This window comes from Pipistrellus hanaki (genome assembly GCF_964339955.1).
Source record: "Pipistrellus hanaki genome assembly, chromosome: 16".
NCBI lineage: Eukaryota > Metazoa > Chordata > Mammalia > Chiroptera > Vespertilionidae > Pipistrellus > Pipistrellus hanaki.
This window is the reverse complement of record NC_140518.1, coordinates 20,009,796-20,032,672: the sequence shown is the minus strand read 5'-3', so window position 1 is coordinate 20,032,672 and position 22,877 is coordinate 20,009,796. Positions and strand designations below refer to the sequence as shown.

The 22,877-nt window shown below is 35.4% G+C and overlaps 1 protein-coding gene across 2 annotated transcripts in view; it reads right to left on the bottom strand.

The window, feature by feature from the left end:
- Nucleotides 1-22,877, bottom strand: part of BRIP1 (BRCA1 interacting DNA helicase 1) — a 111,126-nt gene that overhangs the window by 48,553 nt on the left and 39,696 nt on the right. For both annotated transcript variants that reach the window (XM_084861650.1, XM_084861651.1), the window contains exons 7-14: nt 20,567-20,857; nt 17,907-18,128; nt 15,599-15,798; nt 12,273-12,405; nt 10,999-11,153; nt 5,639-5,804; nt 5,383-5,523; nt 2,857-3,018 (exon numbers count right to left, since the gene is read on the bottom strand). In XM_084861650.1, the coding sequence (XP_084717776.1) occupies nt 2,857-3,018; nt 5,383-5,523; nt 5,639-5,804; nt 10,999-11,153; nt 12,273-12,405; nt 15,599-15,798; nt 17,907-18,128; nt 20,567-20,857 (1,470 nt within the window). The remainder of the gene's footprint in view (nt 1-2,856; nt 3,019-5,382; nt 5,524-5,638; nt 5,805-10,998; nt 11,154-12,272; nt 12,406-15,598; nt 15,799-17,906; nt 18,129-20,566; nt 20,858-22,877) is intronic.

Here is a 22,877-nt window from a genome sequence, read left to right as displayed (position 1 = left end):
CTTGAGGGTGAAATACTTTGGGAAAAACCCCACTTCAACAATCTAGTGGAGAAGATCCACTAGAGAGAAGGAAAAAAAAAGAACTTTACAATGCCAAAATAATAATAATAATCCTTTTTAAATTGTGCTAAAATATACAAAGCATAAAATTTACCATCTTAACCATTTTTAAGTGTATAGGTCAGTTAGGTTAAATATACTCACATTATTATACAACCATCTCCAAAACTCTATTTATCTTGCAAAATTAAAGTCATTAAACAACTCATCCCCCTCTTCCTCCAGCCTTGGCAACTATCCTTCTAACTTTCTGTTAAAAAAGTTACTTTTTTTGCTACTTTCACTTAACATAATGTCCTCCAGGTACAGCCATGTTGTAGCATGAAAACCTATTTATTAAAACAATCTATCTATAAAAGCATAATATGCTAATTAGACTGGACATCCTTCCAGATGACTTTCCAGACAAAGCCAGAGCTGGGAGGGAAGCCGGGAAGGCAGGCCCAAACTTGCACAAATTTCATGCATCAGGCCTCTTGTTTATTATATTTCTGTAGGTCACAAGTCCAAGCACAACACAAATGGATTCTCTGTTCAGGGCTTCAAAATTAATGTGTATCCTGGGGCTGCAGTTCTCACTTGGGACTTGGGGTTCTCTTCCAAGGCCTGGCTGTTGAAAGAATTCATTTCCTACTAGCTATTGGCCAGACTGCTCTCAGCTCCTATAGGCCACTTGCCATATTCCCTACTTCTCCCATAGTCAGTTTATCACACAGACATCTGCTTTCTTCCAAGCAAGCTAGATCATGTCTCTCTGACCTCCTCTTCTGCAACCAACTGTAGAAAACTCTCTGCTTTTAAAGGGCTCGTGGGATTAGATCGGGACCAAGTAGATAATCTCTCACTATTTTAAGGAATTTCTTATGCAAAATCCCTTCACGGCAGTACCCATATTACTGTTTGAATGAATAATGGAGGAAAGAATGTACGCACAAGAGGCCAGGAATATTGACGGGGCCATCTTACAATTCTACCACACATAGATAGGTATGAAAATGCATGGCAGTTCTAAGCACTCATAATGCAATGTGCCTAAAATAAAGGTATATACAGGATGGGGCATGCTAGAAATAAGGCTGAAAATAATGAACACTATGGATAGTGCAAAATATTTTAGGCTCAGTCTTTCAGAAAATAACGAATTATTAAAGGTTTTTAAACCTTGGTATATTATTAGGGTCTGATGGACCTATTTTTTACTTTTGAATATATCTATTTGTAAAGATTGATATTTCATCACTTTTTTTCTTAGAAAACTTAAAAAAACACACACACACACACAAAAGGCTTGGTACCTGGTATCTTTATCAAAGACAAAGTACTCAATGAACAGAAAAGTACTAATGCCTATAAATTTTAGTTGATTCATTAGCTATAATATATTTTAAACTACTGAAACTGGCTAATGAAAATTATGTCATTTGAAAACACGGAACTAGAAGGCTTGCTTGTGCCTCGGGCTGGCCCAGGGCAGCTGGGGGGCTGAAGGGATTTTCAGACTCCAGAGGGGACAGGGTGCCATCATCTTTGAGGGCAGGACAGTCAATTACCATATTCCCTCCTTATTGGCTGTAGCGCTGCCATATTTGCAACAGCATGAGGGTCAATTAGCATAGTCCCTCTTTATTATTTATATAGGCTATTTTAAAGATGTTTATGTCCATTTTATTTTTAGAAAGTCTTGTAAAAACGAACAAAACAATTTGATTAAATTTCTTGTAGAAACAATTCCTTCAGTTTATCTATAGGAGGACTAATTTACTGCATCTCTGGCTAACAAAGTATGTCTCTTAGTCCCATCGGGCTGCTATAGCAAAATACTCCTGACTGGAATGCTTATAAACAACAGAAATTCATAAACAGTTCTGGAGGCTGAAAAATCCAAGATCAAAGTACCAGTGTGGCCACATTTGGTGAGGGCTCTCTTCCTGGTTCATAGCTGGCGCCTTCTTGCTGTCCTCACATGGTGAAAGGGACAAGGGATCTCTACGGAGCCTCTTTGATAAGACATTAATCTTATTCATGAGGATTCTAGTCTCATGACTTCAGCCCTCCCACCGCTTAAAGTCATCATCTTTGGGGGTTAAGATTTCAAAATATAAAATTTGGGGGACATATTTAGACCACCGCAGTATGTATGTAGATAAAAGGACAGTAGAAAAGCCAAAAGTATCAATATTGCTATTCATATATATTATTTCTATGACTGTCCTTAGATATATAGCTTCATATGAAAATAAAAAGGAAATGCCAGTTCTCTTCATTGAAATTTAGCTTTGATTTTGATAAATATATTCCTCTCAGAAATTATACATGGTTTTAATTCTTTAGCTATTAAGACTAAGATATTATAACTCAGTTTAACTCAAGAAAATATTGAAAATCAGAGTGAGTCTAAAAACAAGGAAAAAAGTCATTTACATGAAGTAAAAATACAGGCAACCAAGAAAGTTGACTTTAGATTCAAATTACTGAAACTTTCAAAAGTGTAATTTATAAAAGTGGAAAAGAATGCTCCTTTTCCCTTCAACTATGAAAATATCAAACTACTCTAAGAATAAAAATCCCATACACATAAATATATAACAAGCACGGCTTGAAAACGTTTTTAATTTTTAAACTGTCAAGTAAAACAGTAATAGAACAATTAGGCAGTGCCTTAATCAATAAATAAGTAAAACAATATATGATGTTTAGAAAACTATAATTCCCCTGTTGCTTCTAGCCTTAGGAAGTTTATCATGGTAATCCCACATGGTTTTCTAAAGGCAAAAGAAACAATAAGTATTCCCCTACCTTGTAAGATGGCAAGAAACACAAAATTCCTTGGCCAACAATCTGGCATACAGATAACAAAAGTGCTCCCACTTCATCTTGGAATTCAAATGTTTCTGTGTGCTGGAAGGTAGCACAGAGATTCCGACCCTTGGGTCCTGATCCAATGGTGCCAACCCAAACCTAGAATATAAATATCTTAGTATTAGAGTTATGCCTAAACTAAGGCAGGCAACTTAGCATTTAGTTGGGAGCCTTAATTACATATATATCAAAAGAAGCTCAAGCAACAAGTTTAGAGGAAATTTATTTTTAAATTCCCTTTATATAATTATTTATAATTATTATAGTTTTATTTTTAGGCAGATCATTGAATTCTCCTAGGATAAAAGCAAAAGGGGTTTCATTTATCTATTCCCTAAAGGGTTTTGCACAATTAAGCATGTAACAAAATTATGTTTGATTATGTGAACAAATGAAATGGATAAATCAGAAACAGTCCAAAATATCAGAGGTAAGGGCTGGGTATGATCTGCTATAGGCAAGTTTCTAAGATTCAATTATGACAGGAACTACCCTTTCACAAATTCACTGATGTCCAAAGATATATAGTAAAAAAAAAACCAAACCCACAAAATCTTACAGCTCTATGCAATTCCTCTAACTCATACAGATCTAGCCTTAGTGTAGTTAATTCGATTAAGAGAAAGAACAGACTTTATTAGTAATCCACAGAAAGTACAAACACTTTAGGTTGCTGAAAAATGTAATAATATTATATTTTGAAATAATGTATGCGATTGAAGTACATTTTACAAGATAACATCTGACAGACACTATATGAAGCAATTATTACTTAAATGATCATCTAGTAACATAAAAAACTGACATTATGTTTCCTGATACAAAGCAATGAAAAGTAACAATACTACCTGTATAGTATTCTTATCAAACTGCTTAACCTGAATCTTATGATAAAGAAACAATCAGATAAATCCAAATTATAAACTATTACTTAAGAAAACAGGTGAATTGAATTCTTCATAAAACGTCAGATAGACAAAAAGGAAAAAAAGGCAAGAAAACTGTTTTTAAAGACTAAAGAGACATGAAAACCAAAAGTAATATATAATTCTTGTGTGGATCCTGGATTAAGAATATTTTAAAAAATAGTCCTAGCTGGTTTGGCTCAGTGGATAGAGCGTCAGCCTGCAGATTCCGGTTAAGGCACTGGGAGTGTGCAAGAGGCAGCTGATCGATGTTTCTCTCTCATCAGTGTTAATAACTTTCTATCTCTCTCCCTTCCTCTCTGTAAAAAATAAATAAAATACATATTTTTAAAAATAATTTTTAAAAATAGGTTAAAAGGCATTTTGAGAGTAACTACAGAAATATAAATATTGACTCTATTATATCAATATTAAATATTTCTCTCTGTCTTTCCCTCTCTCTTCCACTCTCTCCAAAAATCAATGGAAAAATATCGTAGGTGAGGATTGAAAAAGAAAGAAACAGAGACAGATCAATAAATGACAATAAAAACATTTTAATGAAAATTAACCGAAACTGGTTTGGCTCAGTGGATAGAGCGTCGGCCTGTGGACTGAAGGGTCCCAAGTTCGACTCTGGTCAGGGGCATGTACTGGGTTGCGGGCACATCCCCAGATCAGCTGCAAGAGGCAGCTGATCGATGATTCTCTCTCATGGATGTTTCTGACTCTCTATCCCTCTCTCTTCCTCTCTGTAAAAAAATCAATAAAATATATTTTTTTTTAAAGGAAAATTAAAGTAACATCTATATGGTGTTATTATAAAAATATTAAAATCTTAAGTCACAGGACTCATAAGAGTACTTTTAGCCGAAACCGGTTTGGCTCAGTGGTAGAGCGTCAGCCTGCGGACTGAAAGGTCCCAGGTTCAATTCCGGTCAAGGGCATGTGCCTTGGTTGCAGGCACATCCCCAGTAGGGGGTGTGCAAGAGGCAACTGGTCGATGTTTCTCTCTCATCGACGTTTCTAGCTCTCTATCCCTCTCAATTCCTCTCTGTGTAAAATCAATAAAATATATTTTTTTAAAAAAGAGTACTTCTAATTCATTTCAGATACTCAAATATGTGCATAACACTTGCTAACTAATGCTAGATAGATATTAGTCTAGGTACAGAAGAATGTATACATAAAAAGAAGAACAAGGATATACCATAGTCTAATAGAAAAGAGAAACACATAAACAAATAATTAAACAATAGACTCTATGGTAAAGAAGTTGAATTTTCATTTTTAAAAATACACTAAAACTTATTTAAATGAGGAAATTGCAATACAGTCTTTGCATACAAAGTATATATTTTTATTCAGTGGGTTGAAGGAATGCATGTATTAGTATTTCTTTTTTGTTGACACTATCAAGTAGCTGACAGATTTTCCTTTATTCTAAAACTGAAATGTTGACTTTACTATCAGGATCTGTTTGCGGTACTTTCAATTTGTTTATGTGCAATTATATTGAGGTAAAAAGACTGAACGCCTTCAAAACAAAAATCCTAACCTGTGAGTTATTAATGACATGATTAGCTTCCAGTTGAATAGTAAATGTAACACCCAGTTCTGATGAAAAGGATTTCATTGGTGATAAAGTCCCAGATGTCAAAACAATTGTCCACACTTTGCCATTAATATCTGAAAAGGCCTAGAAGGAAACAACATTAGATATATATATAAAATCATCTTTAAAAGAGTCAGGCACATTTATTTGTTTGTACTGAGTTAGAAGACAGAATTTTCATATATAACAATCAGCTTACCACAGCTGGATTTAAGCACCAAAAGTTTAGCACATGAACTGCAGTTTTCTGTCGTGAGCGTTTCTTATTTTTTGGTGGAACAAAGAAACCATTTTTATCAGAAATATCAGTCTGATTTATCCAAGAATAAGTCTGTTGAATAGCAACTTTATAATCATCTGCAAACCTAAATGAAAGTAAGTGTTAATTAAATGGCAAAGCTTTATAAAACCAATATGTCCCAGCTACATATAAGAAAAAAATTGATTATATTAAAACTAAATTGAGAGTCTTATATCGTCACAAAGATTATATTTTGCCTAAGAAACACCTACCACTAATTAAATTCAGTAATTCTGATAGAAAATAAGCCATTGTGTCTTAGAAGCAACCCCTTCTTATAGAGATTAGATATCATCTAACCACCTAACGTTTATCATTCCTCTCCCTATGATCATACACTACATAAATCATGGCATATGTCCGCGTTGGCGGTATAGTGGTGAGCATAGCTGCCTTCCATAAATCACGGCAGAGCCAGAATTAAAATCCAAACCAACTAACTCCTAGTTCAGAGCTCTTTGTACTTTACGTTACATCCTTAGTTATAAAATAGATAACTAGCATTATTGTTAGAAAAAAACTAAAAAGTCATTTACACTTTTTTATTACATGAAAAAGAAAAAAACATTCATTTTTATTGAAAGTTTAAAAAGTTCAGGAGACTATAAAAATGTTAAGTTCCTTTAATATTTGGATCTCAGTTTTCATCTATTTTTAACAAAGGTATTAAACCAGGTGTCCTCAGTAATCCCATCATTTTATAATTTCTTTTAATAAGAGACTATAAATACATAAGCTTAAAGAGAATAAAATGTGGTATTCTCTACCAGTCCTAAATTTTGCTCTTAAGAGAGATAAGGTCTTGAAGTTCAAGGCAAGAACCTTAAATCTGTGGAGAGAATTTTATAAAAATATTGAGAGCTAAAAACTATAAAACCCTTAGAAGAAACATAGGGGAAAATCTTCATGACATCAGATTTATCCATGGTTCTTGGATATACCAAAAGCACAATAAGTAACTTGACTTTAAAGAAATAAATAAATTGGACCATATGATCCTGCAATTTCACTGGCAGGTACATACTCAGAAGAAGTAAAAAAAAGGACTCAATATGATACTTGCACATAAATGTTCACTGCAGCATTATTCACAATTGGTAAAAGGTGCAAACAATCCAAATGTACATCAATATGAATAAACAAAATGTGATAGAGATAGATAGACAGATATATATCTATATATCTATATATCTATATATCTATATCTATATCTATATCTATATCTATATCTATATCTATATCTATATCTATATCTATATCTATAGAGAGAGAGAGAGAGAGAGAGAGAATATATTAATCAGCCATTAAAAAGAATGCTATTCTGGCAGAACTTCATCCCCTGCGGGAAGGCGGGGGTGCAGAGCTCACCCGCCAGCTCCACACCTGTGCGTGGGCTGGTCTGTTCAGTGGCTCACCAAAGTGGCTCTTCTTAGCAAGAGAGAAACCAAGATGGTAGCATAGGTAAACACCTAAACTACTGCCTCCCATAACAATATCAAAACTACAGCTAAAGGACAAAATGGACACCATCCAGAACCACAGGAAAGCTGGCTGAGTGGAAATTCTCCAACTAGAAGAAAAGAGGAAAGCACATTGAGACTCAGAGGAGCTGCAAAAGGCTGAGGTACAGAGACGCGCATGCAGAGAGGACGGGCAGCTGTGTGCACAGGCGGCTGAGTGCACAGCTGGCTTTCTAAAGCGGGAGGGAAAAGGAAAACCCGACTGCACTGAACTCCAGTCCTGGGCAAGATGACCAAAAAGTTCTAGAAATGGTTAGTGGTGGTGGTTGCACAACAATGTGAATCTACTTAATGCTACTGAAATATACACTTAAAAATGTCTAAGATGATAAATTTTATGTTATGCATATATTACCAAAATTTGAAAAACAAAATACTAGAACCAGGGAGTACCATAACTGCTTTTCATTTTGCACAATTCACGAAATAGAGGCTTTATGCAATAAGAAACTTTCTATTACTGGAAGAAACATATGTAAACTACTAGAGGCCTGGTGCACAAAATTCATGCACTGGGAAGGTGGCTGTCCCTCAGCCCAGCCAGCACCCTCTCCAATCTGGGACCCTTTGAGGGATGTCCGGCTGCCCTTTTAGGCCCTATCCCTGTGGGAAATCCCTCTCACAATCCAGGACTGTTGGCTCCCAATCGCTGGACTGCCTGCCTGCCTGACTGCCCCTAACTGCTTCTGCATGCCAGCCTGATCACTCCCTAAGCACTCCCCTGCTGGAAGATTGCCCCTAACTACCCTCCCCTGCAGGCCTTTTTGCCCCCAACTGCCCTTCCCTGCAGGCCTGGTCACCCCTAACTGCCCTCCCCTACAGGCCTAGTCAACCCTAACTCCCCTCTCCTGCCAGTCTTATTGCCCACAACTGCCTTCCTTTGCAGGCCTGATCACCCCCAACTCCCCTCCTCTGCAGGCCTGGTCACCCCTAACTGCCTTCCCCTCCGACCTGGTCATCCCTAACTGCCCTCCCCTGAAGGTCTGGTCACCCTAACTGCCCTTCCGTGCTGGCCTGATCACCCACAACTGCCCTTCCCTGCAGGCCATTATGTGGCGGCCATCTTGTGCCCACAGGGGGGCAGCCATCTTTGACCACATGGGGGCAGCCATCTTGTGTGTTGGAGTAATGGTCAATTTGCATATTACTCTATTAGATTACTAGAGGCCTGATGCACAAAGATTCGTGCAAGAATGGGTCTTCCCGATATCAGGAGGAGAATCCAAGATGGCTGCTCGGGTAGGCAACTAGCCGCAGCCGCACACAACAATTTTAATAAATACAACTAAAATATAAAATGGACATTACCCAGAACTACAGGAAAGTCGACTGACTGGAAATCCTACAACAAGAAGCAAGGAGAAAACCAGAAGGAAGCACGGAGGAGCTGTAAAAGCCTAAGGTACGGAGACACGCGGCGCACGCGGAGAGGACGGAGCCGGAGAGGAGGGAGGCCGAGTGCCTGGCGGGCGTTCCCTAGCGGAAAGGAGATAAAACTCCGACTGTGCTGGGCCCCCGACTGCTCTGAACCCCAGTTCTGGGCCAGACCCCGGGGACTCAGGCTCAGCCATAGGGAGCTGGGCTGTAAGTCAGAACCCCGGGGTAGCGGAGAAAGGAGGTCCCGGAGGCGCACTCACTGCCCCCAGAGAAGGGCCGGCCGGCTGTGCCGCGGGATTGCCCTGACGGGAAGGAGACTGGGGCTCCAGACTACTGTGAACGCCACCTCCAACTCCACTTCCAACTGAACTGAACCCCAGTTTCGGGCCCATTGCGGGAGAGCTTACACTGTTTGGTAGCAGGCGAAAATCGAGGGCACCTTTCTCTCAGTGGCGCTTGCAACAAGTACTGAAGGACCCTGAGTCTCAGGAGTCGCATAGGGCGGGGCTGACGGAAGCCGAGGCTGTAGGCTCCACCCTGAAACGCCGCCCCATCAGGAAAGCTGCCTGCGAAAATGCCTAAACCAAATAGATCACAAAGGAAAGAAATGGAGGACAAAAAGCGACTGGATATAGAGTTCAAAACCACACTTATAGGGTTTTTCAAGAGACTCCTAGAAAAGGCCGATAAAATAAATGAGACCTATGAGGATATGAAAAGGGATCAACAAGAAATGCTAAGGGATCAACAAGAAATAAAGAATACATTGTCTGAAATAAAAAATATTCTACAGAGTCCTAAAAACAGAAGGGAAGATCGCAAGAATCAAGTCAAAGATTTGGAACATAAAGAGCCAGAAGACACTCCTCCACAGAAGCTAGAAGGCAAGAGAATCCAGAAAATTGAAGATAATGTAAGAAACCTCTGGGACAACTTCAAACGATCCAACATCAGAATCATGGGGGTCCCAGAAGATGAGAGAGAGCAAGATATCGAAAACATACTGAAAGAAATAGTGACAGAAAACTTCCCCCACCTGGGGAAAGAATTGGACTTACAAGTCCAGGAAGCACACAGAACTCCAAATAAGAGGAATCCAAAGAGGACCACACCAAGACAAATCATAATTAAGATTCCAAGAGCAAAGGACAAAGAGAGAATATTAAAAGCAGCAAGAGCTAAGCAGGTGGTTACCTATAAAGGAGCACCTATACGATTGTCAGCTGATTTCTCAACAGAAACCATGCAGGCCAGACGGGAATGGCAAGAAATATTCAAGGTGATGAATAGCAAGAACCTACAGCCAAAAATACTCTACCCAGCAAAGCTATCACTCAGAATCGAAGGTCAGATAAAGAGCTTCACTAATAAAAAAAAAGCTAAAGGAGTTCATCACCACCAAACCAGAATTATATGAATTGCTGAAGGGGGTTCTTTCAGAAGAGAAAGTAAATAAAGATAAAAATATGAACAACAAATACGTAACTATCAACAAGTGAATCTAAAAACCAAGGAAATTAAAAAAAAAAAATCTGATGAACAATATTAACTGTTGAATATAATAGAATCAGAGGTATGGAAGGGGAGTGAACTGATGATTCTTGGGGAAAAGGGGACAGGGGAATGTGGGAAGAGACTGAACATAAACTGTGCACCTATGGATGAGGACAATGGGGGTTGGGGAAAGGGCAGAGGGTGGGGTGGGAAGGGGGCGGAAAAGGAACACTTGTAATAATATGAACAATAAAAATTTATTTAAAAAAAAAAAAAAAAAAAAAAAAGAATGGGTCTTCCCCTCCAGACCAGAGCTGCCTTTCTGCCTTTGCTCCATCCCTGAGCCACCTTTCCATCTTCCCATGCTGCCCAGAGGCCTGGAGTGGCTGAGGGCGATCCAGAATGCCTGTGTCGTCAACATGGTGACAACACAGGCGTCCCGCCTTCCTCCACCCACTCAGCACCTGCATGTGCACATTAACCCGCCATCTTTGTTGGGTTAATTTGCATACTCACTCCTGATTGGCTGTTGGACATCATGACAGTACAGTCAGTTACGTCTTTCTCTTTTATTAGTGTACATTAGATAGGATACTTAAAAGACAATTTAACTGCTTAAATTTAGTCCTAGAGAACTATAAATTTAATGCTGAACTAATATATCTATTGATTTCAATACTTATTTCCATTATTAAAGACTAATTTCAATTAATCTGAATCTGTGCCAAGGAGAGCAATTATTTCTATCAATTGTTTATTTATTATCCTATGTACTCCTACAAAATAAGAATGTATTAAACACATGCCAACATCCAATAAGGCTAATATTTTTAAGAGGAAAAAAACAGATCAGATATCTTCATTTACCTGCTATTTTGCCTAAAAAGATAGTCAAGCACCATAAAAAGTCCTTTGAGCATTATTTGAGTTGAAGCACTAATAACAGGTATTTCTCTTGTCTTCTCTTTACCATGAACCAATAAAATTTTTTCTTCTTTTTGAAGGACAGCAGAAAAATGTCCCTATAAGAAATTACAATATTAAGTATACAGTGGGGGAGGGTTAAGGAGTAAAACAAACTTTTCAAAGCTTTAATGAAAACTAAATGAAATATACATTGAAATTTTAGGCAAACTTTACTAATACACAAGTGCTAACAATATGTTTTAGATTCCCACATTATCTTCAAAGACCTTTAATAAAATTATATATTTAGGAGGTTCATTACATGTTTAGGTAATCAGAATATTATTTAGTATCCTTCAAAAGTAATGAACTACATAAAAATGTACTTACCAAATGGTTTCTCCGTGGAGCTTAAAAGAGTTGATATGTCACCTAATGCCTGAATTATTTCCAGTGTATTCTAATGCTGAGAATAATATGACTATATTACAAGAAAAATTAAAGGAATGAACCAAAGCTAATTCTAAAATTCAAATGGTAGAGTAAGACCAAGAATAGCCAAGATCATTACAAAGGAAAAGAACAAAGTGAGGAGATATGCCTTACCAGATCTATCAGCATTTTTCTAACAGTAATATACATGACAGCTTAGATAAACAGAATCATAGAATAGAGTTCAAAATTAAACTCACACATGTATGAAAAATTAGATATGTGACAGAAATGGCATTACAAATAGTTAGACTAGTTAGTAAATGATGAGAAAATTCACTATCGACGTGGAAATCAAAATGGATTCCCTACCTCATGATATACACAAAAACAAGTCACATACTCATAAAATTTTGCATATGATTTCATAATGTTTACAGTATCCCATAGCCCACTCATGATCTCCATCCACTTAGGTTTATAAACTACTATTCTGAGAACAAAATATGAAATCTATTTATTTTCCAAATTTTTACTCTTACTATTAATAAATTTACAACCTAAAAATATTGATTTATTTTATCTTCGAATAAGCAATTCATTCCTTTAAGCCTCATTTCCTTCAAACTAAATAATACTACTTTTTCATCCAAAATTTATGCCCATCACACATAATACTGTCAAACTTACATAATAAAATTTTAAAACAAATTGCTATATTTTTTTACCCTGGATAAAACTTATTCACTATTAATCATTTCTAATTCACTAAATGAATTTCCACAGGTAGAAAGAAACCTTACCTGCAAAATAGGAAAAGTAGCAGTGGTGATACCCATTTTATGTAAATTCAAGAGCATTTCACTACCACTCCATATTTTACAGGATGATTCATAATCCCGTTCCACAAGATGCTCAGAGTTTGCTTCTAACCAACTGGAATAAAATAAAATAGTCCCCATCAACCAGTGTCATCCTATGGGCACCATTTTCATAGAACAGAGAATTAAGATATGTTCATCTAGATTCCTTAAAGCTCTCAGGACACAAATATGAATTAAGACATATTTATGTCCTAAAAGCATATCTCATATTACAAAATAAACATTCACATATGTAAAGAGCAAGCTTTCAATCAGAAAACAAACAAACAGGCTTTTATTCAGAAAAGAAAAACAGGCAGCATCTTGTGGATTCAACTGCTTTACTTGACTCTCTCCAAATGAGAGCCATGACTTGGAAGCTCATCCCAAATGCACATTAAAGGAAATACAAAACTACCTAATAAAAAAATTTAAGTTACATATTAGCACATAAAAAAGAGAGAATTACTAGAACCCTGCCTGGGGTTTGGCTCAGTGGATAGAGCATCGGCCTGCGGACTGAAAGGTCCCTGGTTTGATTCCTGGTCAAGGGCACATGCCGGGGTTGTGGGCTAGATCACCTTTGGGGATGTGCAGGAGGCAGCCGATCAATGATTCTCTCTCATCACTGATGTTTCTTTCTTTCCCTTTCCCTTTCTCTCTATAATCAATAAAAAAATATTTTTTTAAAAGTGAATTACTAGAAAATATATAAATATATTCATTAACTTATATACACATGTGTACATCCAATAAGTCAATTATTATGCTATTGATAGATAACTATACTAGGTAGTAGAAATATAGCAGTACATACTAAAATAGGAAAGTAAAATAGGGAAGGCCCTTATTCTCATGGAAATTACATTCTACTAAAGGAAGAAATTTAGAAACAAATACATGAACAAGAAAATATAAGATAGCAATAAGAAGTATAATGAAACTAAATTAGATTAAGGTAATCTAGTTGCCACTTTAATTTGAATATCAAGAAAGCTCTCCCTGAGGTAACATTTATTCTAACAATTGAAGGCAAATGTACTTAGTCATGGCAGCATTGAGAGCAAAATGTACCCAGTCCTGGGAGAATCAGAAGAAATCATGCAAAGATCCTGAGGTGGTTCACAAATTATCCTCTTTAAGGACCTGAAAGAAAGCCAATGTATTTGCAACACAATGGGCAAAAGGGAATAACGTTAGAGTGATAAGCAAGAATCAGATCATGTTAAGCCAGGATAAGAAATTTGAATTCTATTCAAAATGCAATGGGAAGGTTTTAAATGGAGGATTTTAAACAAGAGAGAGAGAGAGACCATCTATTTTAAGTGTTTAAAAGATGATTCCAGCTTCAAAGTTAGAATGGATTATAGGAGAAAGGCAAGAGTGAAAGCAGAGACCGGTTAGGAGGCTGTTACAGTATTCCAGTTGAATGGTAGACATGAGACTGAGGAATTTGGGATATGTTGTGCAAATGGCATTTACAAGACTTACTGATAAATTGAATGAGGTGGGGCAGTAATTGAGAATTATACTTAGATTTTCTATTTGAGAAACGGATTGGTACTGTTTGCTTAGATGAGAAAGACAGGGGGTTAAGTAGGGGAAGGGAATAAGTTTTGTTTTGGAAAGCTGAAATTTTATATACGAACAAAGATATAAAGTACACAGTTGGATTTATGGAAATAGCACTCCAGGGAGAGGTTGGGGCTAGACACAGGTCCAGGCCTTGGCAGTACTGCTATGGGACTGGGTTATGTAATTTAGGAGAAGTGAAGAACTAGAAATGAAATGAGGTCCTAAGACCAAGTCCTGAGGCACTTCAACATCTAGACATCAAACAAAACATGAACTATCAAAAAAATTTGAGAAAGAATAGACTTATTATGCATAAACATGCACTAAATGATAAATTTGTATAAGAGGACAAGAACTAAGCATATGGGGGTGGGGTGAGATGGAGGTTTTTACAATAGAAATTTGTGTATACTATTTCTGTTCAAACATGTGACTATAACTTTCACATTTTTATTTTTTATTTATTTATTTATTTTTAATATATTTTATTGATATTTTACAGAGAGGAAGGGAGAGAGAGAGAGAGCTATGAGAGAGAAACATCGACCAGCTGCCTCTTGCACACCCCCTACCGGGGATGTGCCCACAACCAATGTACATGCCCTTGACCGGAATTGAACCTGGGACCTTTCAGTCCGCAGACCGAAGCTCTACCACTGAGCCAAACCGGTTTCGGCTTTTTTTTTTTTTATATATAACTTTCACATTTTTTAAAAGTACACTGTTAAGGGAACAGAAAAATGCTGAGATAAATGAAATAGGATCTAGAGTCAGAGAAGGTTTTTTTCTAAGATCCTATATAACAAAAGTCTAATATGCTAAGTTTCCGGTCATCTGTTTAACCAATCAAAGCATATATGCTAATGATAGGCTAAGGCTGCTCAACCACTCGCTATGACATGCACTAACTACCAAGGGGCAGACAGTTGACCAGTCGACTAGTCGCTATGATGTGCACTGACCACCAGGGGGAAGATGCTCCGACTGGTAGGTTAGCTTGCTACTGGGGCCTGGCTAATCAGGACTGAGTGAGACAGGCTGGACACACCCTGGAGCCCTCCTACTGTCCCTCCCCACCTAGCCAACCTCCCATGTCCCTCCCTGGCCCCAATTGTGCACGGGTGGGGTCCCTCGGCCTGGCCTGTGCCCTCTTGCAAACCAGGCTGAGGACCCCCCCCAAGTGCACGAATTTCATGCACCAGGCCTCTAATAAAGAGATAAAAAAAAAAAACCCTAATGTCTAATAAAGAAAAATTATGTAATATAAATCTTAATAGAATTTCTACTAAATATATTATTTTACAGTATTAAAATATTGGTTAATTGAAATTCATTAAACCAGAATTCTACTCAAACTGGAGGATAAAACAATGAATTAAGCCATATCCTGAATTTTAAAATGTTAATTAGAATCATTAATTTATGTTCAGACCAATATCCTATACACAGCATATGGGGCTGTTAAATTAAGAATAAGATTCACAATTATCAATTTTTAAAAAAATCTATTCTGTCCATTATATTCTTTTGACTAAGCCAAAACTTTGGACAAGGCCTATTTTTAAAAGTTTAACTGATAAGGAGCAATCCATTTCCTAGTCAAAGTTTGCTAACTATAAAATACTCTGCAAAATAAAACATGTTTTTAATACAAAGGCAGCAAAATGACACTGATAGACAAATGTTCTTACTTAATGAGGCTGCAGCACACAGCTTGCAGGGGCTCATGGTCTTTCTTTCTTATGTTATTGTTGACCATGCAATCTAGTTCATCTCGAGCAAACCGAAGCTGAACTTCCGTTATACTATAACTTGCTGATTCCCGAGCACAGTCCTCAATGTTATGAGCTTCATCTAAAATGACAACCTGTTCTTTCAGATTGATATCCATCTATAAGACAAAAAAAAATTCCCCGTAAAACTTTCAGCAAAATGCATTTAACAGCAGTAGGTAGATGTTTCATTAAAAATTCACACTGTAGGCCAATATTGCAAGTACAACTGAGTCTAGGCCTTAAAACTTCTAAAATCCTAAAGCCAACCAAATATCAGCTCAACATTACAAAGTTTGCTATTTTTCACTCTCAAAATACTTTGCAAACCTGTCACAACCAAAATAATGTGTTAAGTGAGCCTGGATTAAAGTACAGCTGGCTACACAAAGGAGCATAAAAATCCCTCTATGAAAGGATCTCCAACATAATTTAAAAAGCAGAATTAAATAACAATAAAAGATTCAAAAGACTCTCAAAACATTAATGTATATTTCATTTTTGTCTGTCCTGCAACACTTCATTGTAAGAAACGCTCTTCCCCAACTCCTATATGATGTTGGTATAGGAGTTAATATGCTAAACATGGGACATAGCCACTCTTGCAACATGGGTAGACTCAGAGACCAGGCTTGTCAATTAAATAAAGTATTACATCCCTGCATGGTCACAGTGACTGATTCAAGAATGGATATGAGATTCAAACTAGGCCAATCAGAGTAGTTTGGGGTGACTAATATAAGATCATGTTCTTTCTTCCAGGTTAGCTAGCTACCCATGGGTACCTTGTTCCGTAAGATATGTTGGAGATCCCTTCATAGAGGGGTTTTTATGGAAGAGTAGGAAGTACACGGGGTTCAAGGAGGAATAGGACTTGGATTTGGATAGAAGAGAGTAGGGTATTTCAACACAGGTGTCATCAAAAGCAGAAATACAGGCCTGGCCAAATGGCTTGGAGATTAAAAATAAAAAAGCAGCGATACAGGAAAGAACAAAGAATCCTCAGGGGTCTATAAGGTAATTTTATTGCTTGATTTATTTTAGAGAGAGAAACATCGATTTGTTGTTTCACTTATTTATGCATTCCTTGGTTGATTCTTGTATGTGCCCTGGTTGGGGATCAAACCCGCAACCTTGGTATATTGAGACGATCCTCTAAACTAATTGAGATACCCAGCCAGGTAATTACCACTATGAGGTAATTTTTGAAGGGTTCCAGTTGGGGAGTTTGCAGCAGAGAAGGGTGAAAGAGCAGATTCAGGTCAGACTATTGAGCAACTTGAAAGTAAGCTTAAGAAATATGGACTTTACCCCTTGAGCAAAGATCACTAGAGATTTTTAAGCAGAAAAAAGATTAATAAAAGTAATATTAGAAGATTGATCTGCAGAGTCGCTCAGAAGAGACTTAGCCAAGAAATAGGATAAGAGGTAAGATAGTAGAGGTAGTAAAAAAATAATTCTATTCATTTCAAACTTAAGGAGATAGAAAGCTAGAGTTTTACAGTCAGAACTAAAGAGAGAAATAACAATTGAATATACCAAGTTATTTATTTTTTTTGTCTTATACTGAAACAATTGGATGTCCCTAAGAAAAACCAAACATATAAACACAAACGATGTATATGAAGTTCACTTCTCAAAAGCTCACAAAGCATTATTTGCATAGTATGAATATCTTCCAACATAAATTCTTCAAAACAGATTCTGTAGATAAATGTTTTAAAATAATTATTTCTGACTATTCATAAATGGAGAGAATGATATCTGTAAATGGATCTTAAATGGGGGTAATTTTGCTCCCCAGGGTATATTTGGCAAAGTCTGGAGACATTCCTTATTATTACCATGTGAGGGTGCTACTGGCATCTAGTGGATAAAAACAGAGAAGCTGTTAAACATCCTATAATGCACAAGACAGCCCAACACAACAAGAAATTATCCAGTCCAAAATGTCACCACTAACAAGGTGATGAAAACTGCTATAATCCTGCTTTCAGTATTAGGTCCTTAAAAGTACTTATTACTTTAGAAATTAAAGTGATGAGATCTAAAATTCAATTTTAACTACACCTTACAATATGTACTCTAATCTGTTTATACATTTACATAAACTATTAAAAAAAAGACATTAAAACATCTAAAAGCTTTCACATTCACCACTTACATCCCAATAAGTTTAAAAAAAAAAAAAAAAAAAAAAAGCTCTAATTTTTACGTATCTACTTACACTTTCCCTTATTTGTGCATCTAGAAGATAGTTGTAGGGACAAAATATTATGTCAGCATCTTGTATTAGTTCTCGTGCTGTGTAATATGGACATGCCTTTAATTTTTTCCCCAAGCTGACAAGTTCTTCTATGTCCCAGGCCTCATACATCCCTTGTAGAGTCTGGAATGTGTGTTGATCACTAATTTTATGAACACCATGATAAAAATAGCAGGATTTGCCCTAAAAACAAATATGCATAATTGAAATGTGAACCAATATTGGCACAGAGAAATAAAACAAGTTTATCTCAGAATGTTAATAACATCATTAAAGCCACAAAGCAAAGATGAGAAAATTATATCATATCTACCATCCTAACTATTCAGAAAACTTGTATTTGTACAAAATGATGACTAAGGTAGATGCCTTCAGAATCTATTATTAAAAACTGTTAAATCTCATCCTAACAAAAACAGATATTCTTCCATAACTAAAATATTCTTTTTAAATTATTTCTGGGGCTAGTTAATTTTTTTCTTAACTGAAACAAAATTAACTTTTAACAGATAAATGCATTACATTTCCAGTATAAGAGCACGTTCATAAAAGAAACAGTGAACAAAAACACATGTGCCTTTGGATCAAGCCAAAAAATCAGAAAGTTTACACTTTAAGGGCACTTAAAATGACACTCCTGTGCAGGCTGATAGCAAAACCAGAAAAGCTCATCCATTTTAGCCGTGTAACACAACCCTGAGGGCAGTCTGTCAATTAAAGCGTTATCACACTTTACACTCTTTTTCACTCAAACTGTCAGTTATCTATTTATCATTTCTCTTTGGTAATTCAGCCACAGTAAACATAGACACCTATGGTGACTTTGTAATTGGCCCTCATTACAATACCAAATTACCTGAAGGGCTTGGGAACAAGAAAAAGAATGTTCAGGTATACCTATGAGCTAAGCATTCTGAGGCAGAATTAGGTCAAGACAAACAACTACAAGCAGGTATATTCAATTATGTATATCACTAATTTTTAAAGACTTGTTTATTTTAAAACAGAAACTAAATGCCAATGAAAAATTCTAAACATTCAAGTTTACCGGATTACTTTTTATTTTTACACTATTCAAACTTATGACAGTAAAGATCAAAAAACATAACCAGTACTATAGTGTTCTAGAGGATTACATAAAATAAGACTATCTGCTTTCAATGCACAATCTTAAACTTTATAATTGCTTTTAATAATGAGATAACAAATAAATGAGTATGTTAAAATTTTCCCAATAACAAGTAAAAAAAAGGCAATGCCAAATCTTCTTGCATAAACTATATAGACAAAAGAGAAATTTCAAGAATTTGAGGAATCCAGTAGATTAATTAGCCACTTATGGAAAGAAGTCTCCTTAAAGATGCACAAAATTTATGGGGTTTTATCATGAAGAGCCTTTTCTCTATTATCTTTTTAGTATTTGACTTTTTACTATTTTCATCTCTCCTTGAAGAGAACTTTTTAAATATTATGAAGATTTCACAGTTCCTCAATTAAGAAGAACTTATTGGAAATAAGTATAAATAGTATTTTAACAATGGTTTTGATCCAATAATCTGTATTCTCTTCCTGGCTCTGAACAAGTTACGTTCCTTAGTACTTATATTTCATATTCACATGTCTGAATGCCCATCAAAGCATCTTTTTACTATCCCAAACAAAGCTTGAATAAATTTCCATCTAATAAAAGAAAGCACTGAGAAAGAAAAGCATAATATAAAATAATTAATTTATATTATATAGTAGAAGGTGATATGTCAATTAAATGAAACTCTAGAGGCCCATCTCCTTTTGTACAAAAATAACTCTGACAAAATACTAGTGAAAAATTGAACAATTTTCAAAATATATTAAAATATTATTGGTCATTTCATATACTATCAATTTATGGTTCACCAATAATTTCTGGGTGTAATTATAGACTCGTAACTTCCATTTTTGAGTAAGCTAGTTATCAAACAGGTACACAAACTACCAAATGAATAATGTGCCAAAAAATTATTTCAAAGTCATGTCTTTAGTAAGAAAGACTTCTCTATTTCCACCAAATTTCTAGTCCAAATTCATGTCAATTTAGATTTTCCTGGAAAACTTCAAAACCACAATGACATATCTTTAAAGTTAGTAACTTAATATAATTTTTTGAAACAGAAGTTTGTGTTAATCAGAATGAGACAAAATAATCATTATATTTCTCATTCAATTCAAAAAACATTTTAAAATTTGCTCAAAAAAACCTAAATAAAGTATCTTTCTTTAAAGTTTTAAATATGTATGGCATTAATTAAATCTAGCCCATTTAAATACTTTTATCATTTCATATATAATCATTCATGTTTGACTATTTCTGATAGGAGAAAGTAAGAAGACATCTGATTTACTAAATAAAAATTAATCTCAAGGAATTAAATATCCCCAAACTTTAGGACATAAGTTTAAACCTGAATAAAGATTTTTCTTGTGGTAAAATTAGTTTTCAAAAAATATTAATACTAGTAATTAATTTGACTTCATAACTTATTTGATTATAACTGGAAATGTACATATAAAAAACAAAAAAATGAGTTAATGTAATCCTTTTAATCTTATTTTTTTCTCAAAAACTAAGTAAGTTTACTCACATTTTTTCCATCCAGAAATTCCATGCACTTTTCATTTCTGTTGAAGTTACCTACTACTTCAGGATGGACACAAGTATGGTCCCTGCTGGAAAGAATAGTCATCGGGACTCTTGAGTACGCTGTTCTCCGGAGCTCTCTAGTAATTTGAGCAATCTGCTTGTGTGTTCGTGTCCCAAAATATATTTTTGGTATCTTGGATTTCCCCCCATGATCCTTCTTAGTGGCATTTGAAGAATCCTGACTGTTTCCTTGTTTAGTAGAACAGCAGCACCTAGAGCAGTGACCAGAGGGCTGTATAAGAAAAGAAAAAGATAACTAATGTCTGAACTACCATAAAAAATGTCATCAAACCTCTCATAGAATCAGAACCCATAATAATGAATCACAACTTTCAAATAATATCAAGATACCATCCAATACTTGCCATTAAAGAAAAACTACCAATTCCATTTCAAATTGATTCTCTTTCACTCTTAAAACTTATAAATGGTATTTTCATATTTGCACTGGTTTCTAACATACCATTCCAACTCTCAAATTCCAAATGCTTTAAATACATTTTAACTTTCCTGTTTCATAAATTATAAAAATAATAAGATAATTTTAATTTTTGCTTAGGATTGAAGTGAACAAGTGAGCTTAGAATTGATAGTACTATTTTTGTTTACAGCACAGTCCATTTAAATATTCTATAATATACCTATATTTTTAAAGTATTTAAAATATAGCTTACAAAAGAATAGAAATATCAAGTTGAATCTAAGTATCACTATCACTGAATAACAGAAGCGAGAACTATTCTCTAGCAAAGGTATGAAAATGAATGCATATTATTAATATTTAATAATAAAGGCAGGTTGCTTGTGTGAAACAAGTATATCTGAAATTCAATTACCTGACATAGAATGCAAATCCATCAGTAAAATTATCATTCAGGATACCTTTTCCTGGACAATTTTACTCATAATTTAGTTTCATAATTGAAACAGCTATATATGGGGGTGGGGGGAATTGGTAAGATATGTACACATATAATACCTTAATAAAAAAGGGGGGGGGAGGAAAAAAAACAACTATATAAATGTCTCCTTAAATACACCATATATGGAACTTCAGGAATATAATCTAATGTTTACCTGATTTTTTTCTCTCCTGTTTCTCAACTCTCAAAAATAAAAAACTGTTTAATGCTATATATAAGAACTCATGGATTCTTACTAACTACTACCTAATTTTAACTTTAATTACTATACATATGAGACAGAGTGTAGCCTTACTAAGAGAAATTCCTTGAAATGGTTAGTTTATAGAAGTAATCACTAATAGGGGAACAAAGCTAAGTAGCACAGTAGCGTAAGAGAATTTGTACTGTAGAGTTATAGTTTAGTAGAACAAATATACCATTTAACTGAAGTTTTTTGAAAAAAAATATAATCAGTAAGATTAGCCTTCATCAACAAATGCTAAGTCATAGCATGTTACACCACAATACTGGGGCTCAAGCTGTCTTTTAGCCTCAACTCAGTGGAAAAGCAAGTTCAAATTACTGCCAGTCTCACTCAACCTTGTCCGCCATTAAATATTACAATACATGATAGAATGGATGTAAATGTGACCCTTCTGGAACTGTCACTCACTGGGATAAAAGGTTCACTGATGTGCCAAATAAACAGTCAAAGCAGATAAAGTTACAGCTATGCTGGAATTGTTACATTCCCCTCTCAGGTTGCCAGTAACAGCAGATTTCATTACAGAGTGCTGCCACATTAAATAGCCAGTTCCAAATATCCTGCCTTCTATATTGAATAATTACTTATTCACTGAAAGGATAAAAAGAAGAGTTATGAATGGGGCTCTTGTCAACAGTGAGGCAGGAAACAGCTGACATGTGGTTTATGTTACATATATTGCAATATCTGACAATTTATGATCACACACAAAATGGGGTGCAAATTATATCATGATATTTCTGACTGAATTCTTTTTTGGCCTTTGCAATGATCACATTAATTAATTAGCATAGTAAAAGAATTAGGGTAACTCTAGGTAGCAGAATTAGTTTACTTTTTTATACCTTCAATCTTTTCACTCAGTTATACTACTTCTCTTCCCTATGATACGTAGTTAAATTTATCCTGAATATTATTGTAGAAAGCAGGGGTCTAATGCATTGCTGTATACTATGTGGATCTATTCTATCCAAACATAAAAGTAATCCAGTAAAGTGGTTTTTTTCTGAAGGCTTGAAGATCATCTATATTTTGATGAAAGGAATACTTTTCAACACCAATTCCACTTAAAAGTTTATCAC